This window comes from Chrysochloris asiatica, unplaced genomic scaffold, assembly GCF_000296735.1.
Source record: "Chrysochloris asiatica unplaced genomic scaffold, ChrAsi1.0 scaffold00009, whole genome shotgun sequence".
NCBI classification, from domain to species: Eukaryota; Metazoa; Chordata; class Mammalia; order Afrosoricida; family Chrysochloridae; genus Chrysochloris; species Chrysochloris asiatica.
Window position 1 is genome coordinate 20,613,894 of NW_006408527.1, and position 7,856 is coordinate 20,621,749.

At 39.3% G+C, this 7,856-nt stretch overlaps 1 protein-coding gene across 1 annotated transcript in view; it reads left to right on the forward strand.

Moving 5' to 3' along the window:
* The first annotated feature begins 6,789 nt into the window (after positions 1-6,789).
* LOC102814504 (NADH-cytochrome b5 reductase 1-like) overlaps positions 6,790-7,856 on the forward strand; it is a 15,747-nt gene continuing 14,680 nt past the window's right edge. The window contains exon 1 of the mRNA XM_006834222.1: positions 6,790-6,982. Coding sequence (XP_006834285.1) covers positions 6,790-6,982 — 193 coding nt within the window. The remainder of the gene's footprint in view (positions 6,983-7,856) is intronic.

Here is a 7,856-nt window from a genome sequence, read left to right on the forward strand (position 1 = left end):
GGTGAGCTTGAACCACCAACCTTGCAGTTCAAATGGCTTTGCAGTCTGGCGCATTAACCCACAGTGCCACACTAGCTTCAGAATATTTACAGGAGCTTCTTTCTCCCATGGAACAGCTGATAGTTTTTAACTGCTGACTTTGAGGTTAGCAACCTAACTTACAACCACTACACTACCAGAGCTCTTTCATGGCCAAGATAGTAAATAAAAACAGTATCACATCCAAGGTAGGGGATAACAGATTAGTGCCATCAGTAGAGACCTAAAGGATACAAGGGTGGTTTTCTCTATCATATCATTGCTTTTTGCTACTCTGGCCTCTGCAGAAACCAAATGAACCCTGGAAAATGACCATAAACTATTAAAAGCTTGTTAAATTGGTATCCCTGATTGAAGCTACTGTGCCAATAAGAGTATTATTACAAAAGCCGGCAGGTACATGCTATGCAGCCATTGATTAAAGAATGCATTCTTTTTCATTCTGATTAGAAAAGAAATTCAGAAAGTTTAAATTTATCTGAGATGGACAATATCCATTTATATTTTTGCTTTAGAACTATGTTAACTCTTTTGCCCTCTGAATAATATGGTCCAAAGAGATTTGGACTGCCTGGGCATCCATCCCACACATCATCATCTTGATTCATTACAGTGTTGACATTGTGCTGATCAGACAAGACAAGTAATAATTATCTAGCATGTTGGGCACTTTGGTAAGAGGGAGAGTGATAAGTCCTCCAGAGATCCACAAACTTGCCACTTGAATGTCTATGGAAGGAGTTCTTGGTCTCCTCTTGGTGGTTGGAACCCCGCACTGCGCTTTTTGTTGAGGTGGAGTTCAGGCACCTCATGACATGGGAGTAACGCACCAGCATTAAATCCATGAGGGCATGACTCCAACCTGGGGCGATTTAGGATAGGGCTGCTCGGTGTATGAGGGAGGGATGCACCACACTTTTGTGGGGAACAAAGGACAATTCCACCTTTGTCATCACCAGCATCAGTGTGCATTTGTATTGTGAGGCTGATGACTTGATTGAATGCTACTTGCAAAAGTTCAAGATAGTCACACCATGCTAAGCCAGTCAACAGTTCACCCATCTGTCTCCTCTTTAGCAACTTTTTGTTCAGTTTCTTCTCCTAGTCAGTATTCAATCTACTTCTCTGCCCTTTCTATCAAGAGGCATAACTTACATGTGATCATAATTCCAAAAAAGAGAGAGAGAACTGTTGAAGAGTTGTTGAAGAGAAAGGTATATGTTCAAGAAGCTGAATGAACTCCAAACAGGACAGACCACAAAAGAAAATCACCTAAACATACAACCAAGCTTTCCAATACTAAATATAAAGAAAAAATCCTAAGAGCTGCTTGGGAAAAAGGAAAACTTACCTCCAAAGAAAAATCAACACAATGAAGCTCTGATTTCTCAGCAGAAATCATACAAGAACGAAGGCAATAGGATGACTTATATAAAACTTTGAGAGAAATAAATTGCCGACCAAGAGTCCTATATAGAGCAGAAGTCCCTCAAACATAATGGCAAAATTGGAACATTTCCAGATACATAAATTAAAAGAATTTGTAAAGACCAGACCAAAATTTCAAGAAATACTAAAATAATTTCTTTGAACAATCACAAACAATAAACAGCAAACTGAGTATAATATACATGACAACACCATCCAGAAATCAACATAGATAGAAAAGTATGCAAAGTAAAACAAGCCTGCAAAACTGAAAACAGGGAGTTAGACAGTAAAGACAATTACAAAGTGAAAAAAGTTACAAAGTGAAAAAACAGTAAAGACAGTTACAAAGTGAAAAAAGAGAATCATGTAGTTACAGAAACTCCAACTATAGACGAAGTCAAGTAGATTTCAAGGTAGAAAAAGCTGTTTTAAACTTGAGACGAAATTAATGTGTAACTTGGGTGAAGGGGGAGGTAATACATAATAAGAGGTAGATTGTGGGGGAAATAATGGAGAAAGGGGAAGACATTGTGAGGACAAAGTATCAAAGACAACAGATATAAATACTGTCATATACACAATCCTGCAAAAAAGGTGATCTACAAGTAGATGCATGAATATACATGCAGGCTGAACAGGGTGGAAAGGAAAGGGAGAGTAAAAACCAAAACCAAGCCAACTGTCGTATAGTCAATTCCAACTTATAGTGACCCTGTATAGGGTTTCTAAGGCTGTAAATCATTACAGGAGCAGAAAGCCTCATTTTTCTCCTGCGAAGTGGCTATTGGGTTTGAAATGCCAAACTTGCAATTAGCAGTCCAGTGTTTATCATACAGCACCACCAGGGCTCTTGAAGGTGGGAGTTGTTGTGTTATTAGGTGTCATTAAGTTGATTCCAACTCATAATGACCTTATGCACAATAAAACACAACATGCTTGGTCCTGAGCCAACCTCACAATTGTTGTTATGCTTGAGCCCATTGTTGCTGCCACTGTGCCAATCCATCTCATTGGGTGTCTTCCTCTTTTTCACTGACATCCACTTTTTTAAGCATGATGTCTTTCTCCAGGGACTGATCCCTCCTGATAATGTGTCCGAAGTATGACAGATGAAATCTTGTCATCCTACTTTCTACAGAGCTTTCTGGTTGTATTTCTTCCAACACAGATTTGTTTATTCTTCTGGAACTCTGTGGTACTTTTAATATTCTTTTCCAACACCATAACTCAAATTCATCAATTCTTCTACTGTATTCCTTAGTCCAACTTTCACATGCATATGAAGTGACTGAAAATGCCATGGCTTAATAGAATTCAACAACATATCAAAAAATAATGTATCATAAGCAAATGGGATTCATACCAAGGATGCAAGTATGGTTCAATATTAGAAAAACAATCAATGTAATCCACCATATAAATTTAAAAAGGAAAAGAGCCACATGATCATATCGATTGATGCAGAAAAGGCATTTGACAAAATCCAACATCCATTCTTAATTTAAAAAACAACAATGTAGGAATTAAAGGGAAATCCCTCAGCATAATTAAGAGCATATACGCAAATCCAACAGCCAACATTACTCTTAATGGAGAGAAACTGAAAGCATTCCTTTTGCAAACAGGAACCAGACCAGGATACACTTTATCACCACTCCTATTCATTATTGCCTTAGAAGTCTTAGCCAGAGCTATAAGGCAAAAAATGGAAATTACAGGCATCTAAATTGACAATTAAGTAAAAACTCTATTTACAGATTCTCTGATCCTTTACATAGAAAATCCCAAAGACTCAGCAAGAAAATTAATGGAACTCATTGAAATATTCAGCAAAGTGGCAGGATACAAGATCAACATACAAAAATTAGTTGGTTTCCTCTATCCCAATGAAAACAACTCTGAAAAGGAAATTAAGAAAACAATACCATTTAGAATGGTGGTGGTGGTTATGTGCTGTGGAGTCAGTTCTGACTCATAGTGACCCTGTATAAGGTTTCTGAGGCTGTAAATCTTTACAGGAGCAGAACTCCTCATCTTTCTCCTGCGGAACAGCTGGTAGTTTCTAACTGCTGACCTTAAGGTTCTCAGTGCAATTTGTAACCACTATGCTACCAAAGCTGCTTACCACCCAAAAGATGAAATATTTAGGAATAAATCTAACCAGGGAAACAAAAGGTCTATAAACAGAAAACAACAAAATACTATTACAAAAAAACAAAAAAGGTTTAACAAAGATGGAAAAATATACGATGCTCATGGATAGGAAGACTTAACATTGTGGGAAATGTCAGTGCTACCCAAAGCAACCTATAAATATAACATTATCCCAATCTAGATATCAACATCATCCTTTAAAGAGATGGGAAAAATGATAACTAACTTTATATGAAAAGAAAAGAGACCTCAGATAAGCAAACTACTGCTTAAGAAGAACAAACTTGAAGGCCTCTCACTCCCAGATCTCAAAATTTACTACACACAGTGGTCAAAACAGCCTAGTGCTGAATTAAATTCTTCAACTGCACTCAGAAACAATCCCAGAGGAAGCCTTATCTGTACTTAATATTCAAATAAATATTCTTTTTGTGTGTGGTTAAAAAAAACAAACAAAAACAGCCTAATGCTGGTATAAAACAATGGAATTGAATCAAGAACCCAGAAGTAAATCCATCCACATACAGTTAACTGATCTTTTTTTTTTATTTTTTTTTTTATTGTGAATTATGTAATACTTTACATGGGAGAACATTAGCATTACATTCATCCTATCGCATTTCATTTCATTGCAATGATTACAATTCCCTGCATGCATCATCAAGCAGCCAAAGGATGTGTCCCGTAAGCCTGTCCCCTGGCCATCAACACACAGCCCCTCTCCCTCCCAGAGTCTAGAGTTGCCAACTGCTCCATCTCTCCACGTCATTGTCTCTGCCTCCATCTCTGGTGTCGCTGCTTCTCTGGGTAGGGTCCCACACTCAGCTCTTCTCCCTTGATGGTCCCAGGGTCCTCCACTCCTGGACTGCAAGGTCAGCCACTTCCCTCATTTTGTTACAAAACATTTACCTTTACATTTCCAACACTCCCAATCAGTCCTGATAGCAATTATACACTATTGAACCACAAGAGTCATATCCCCATTTCTTTTCACCATTCCCGTCCAAACAGGTTGGAAAACACTCAGTGAAGATACTACCTTCTACCATACCCTCTGAAACTAGGCTCCCTCTTGAAAGCTTGTAAGCCAGTCACTTCATTGCATTTGTAGGCATCCACCACCACCACCATTTTGGGTAGCCAATGTATAAGTTGCCCATCCCTGTCAACCCTGTGTACAGAGGAGGTGGGAGTGATCCTCGCTGTAAAGATTCATTCCCTCTTTTGATCTACTGTATCCACAAGCATAGGTCAAGTTAATCAAATTGTAGCAGATTACTCTTTTTCTCCTCATCTTTCTTTCTCTAGTTGAGTTTTTGTCATCCAGCCATTGAAGCCAGGTCAAGTGTACAATCTGCAAGTATGGGTGTTCTTGTGCATCTCCCCTCCATATCAGCTGAACCCTTCACTCTCCACTCTAGTTCTCTGTAGCCATGTCCCTGTCCCTGGGCCCAGAAGTTCCCAGGTCTCGCCAAACTGCTGGCTAACCAGGTCTCAATCCAGGTACACAGGAGTCTATTGAATGTGGTCGGACTTAGCTCACAACTTCATTTCTGCTTTCCCCCCACTTCCACTTATCGGTGACCAACGTGCTCAGCAGCAAGACCACATGCCTGCTCGTGTATTCCCCTTGAATCTTAGTCTTAGAAGGGGTTTGGCCTGAAGGGACCAGTCAACTGATCTTTGACAAAGGACCAAAACACATTAAATGAAGGCAAGATAGTCTCTTTAACAAATGGTGGTGGCAAAACTGGAAGTCCATTTGCAGAAGAATGAAATAAGTCCCATGTCTTACCACATACAAAAACAAACTCTTCGAGGATTAAAAACCTAAATGTAAAACCTAAACCTATAAAGATCATCAATGAAAAAAATAGATGATTGGGACCTCTTAAAGATTAGACATTTATTTATGTGCATCAAAAGGTTTTACCAAAAAGTAGAAAGAGACTCCACAGACTGGGAAAAAGTTTTGCCATGATATATCAAACAAGGGACTAACATCTAAAATTTATAGAAAACTACAACACCTCTACAAGAAAAAGACAAACAACCTAATTTAAAAAATGGGCACAGTACATAAATAGATGATTCACCAAGGAAGACATCCAGGCAGCCAACAAACATATGAAGAAAGGTTCATGATCATTAGCCATTAAAGAGATGCAAATCAAAACAACAATGAAATATCATTTTACACTAGTATTAACAGGGAAGTTAAAAAAAATACAAAAGCAACAAATGCTGGCAAGGCTGTGGAGAGACTGAGATCCTCCTACATTGCTGGTGGAACTCTAAAATGGTTCAAGCACTCTGGAAAATGGTATGGTGCTTCTTCAGAAAGTTGGAAAGAGAAATACCTTATGACCCAACAATCCCTCGATTTGCCATATAGGCACAAGAAATAAAAGCCAGGACGCAGTAGATAGATATATGCACACTCAACGTTTACCACAGCCCTATTCACAATAACAAACAGATAGAGATAGTCTAAGTGCCCATCAATGGAAGAATGGATAAACAAACTTTGATACATACACACAATGCAATACTATGCAACACTGAAAAATAATGATGAATCTTCATAACATGGACAAACCTCATAACATGGACATCATACTGAGTGAAATTAGCCAATCACAAAAGATAAATATTGTATGATATCAATATCGTAAAAAATTAAGAAAAGATTATCGTACTAAAAAAAAACATTCTTTGAAGATTACCAGGGGTAGGAAGGAGGGGAGAGCAATTCGCTAGCTAGAGGGTAGACATATGGTAGCTGGGGTGATGGGGAGGGCAATATACAATATACAAAAAAAAGGGTGGCAGAAGATTGATAAAGAAAGGTGAATACACAGGGAGGTATGCATGGGCAGAAGGGAATAGATGAAAATAGTGATGCATACATAGCCTTGGAACAATAGTGTTCTGTATATAGATAGAAACATGAATTGAGACGTAGGCTGAATGGGAACGAAAGGAAGAGTGAGATATATACATATATATTTATATATATATATATATATATATATATCAAATGTATTTAAGAGTTTGAAAGATGATTTTTTGTGCTCCATCTTCTCCCCTTTGTCTCAGCAGAAGTCGCTCAGCTCTGTCCTTCCCGTTTTCAGCATCCAGAATTCCCTCTTGTGAGAAGTTAAGATGCTGCTTCAGAGTGAGCTGCACCTCACGGTGGTGGCAACCAGTCATGGGCCTACGTGCATCAGAAGAGAGTTGCCCCCAGGCCAACCCCAGCAGCTCTCCTGCCAGCAGCAACCCTACTGTCTGAGGCTCACCTGCTGCTGCCCATCAGCAGCCAGGTCTGATACCCCAGATGGCAACTATAGCAACTGGTGTAACTATGGGCTCTGCTGTTGGGCATACACCAGGCCATGCCATCACCAGAGACCTCAGTAGAGGAAGTAAATGCTGAGCCCAAAACAAGACCTGACATCACTTATCAGGAGCTTCTGGGAGCCCAGCCAGCATACCAGCCAGCAATAGCAGCAATTTGGTCCTTGCCACTATGAGATGAAAACAGTTTTTGGAATGTGCTCAGAACCAGGGCAACCTCAAACACTGTGATGGGTTCAGAGAGGTGCTGAAGCAATGGAGATTTACAAACAGGTTAGCATAATCAAGAAGTTCAAGTTGAAGAAATAGGAAATCATCTTTCCTGACCAAGTTAATTTAGCATAAAACTAGGATTGATAGCAACAATATATAATGTGTACCAGCACCAATTAAACCTTTCCTCCATCATTAATAGCTCACTTGTTTCAGAAACACCATGGAAGAGGGTGTTGAGATGAAGTAATATGTGGAGCAGGGCAGAAGTTTGTGGGGCGTCCTTAAACTAGCTGTTGTGATTGTCTGAATTAATTAGAATGAAGTTATTTTCTTCCAAAAATAAAGGGCATATGTACATGAGTATTTACCTTTCCTGCAAATGCAACTATGAATGTGATGGAGCATTCAGTGGGCAAAATGATGAAAACTTCGTAGATATTATCAAACATCTTAAAGCAATGAGTTCATTGGCCTGGGGGCTCAGGACCATTGTCTCAGGGCACACCATGGTCAATTGACATAACATAATCCACAAAGACAATGTTCTACATCCTGTTTGGGTGAGTTGTTGTTGTTGTTGTCAGGTGCCATCGAGTCGGAACCGACTCATAGCGACCCCATGCACAGCAGAACGAAACAATGTCCGATCCTGGACCAAC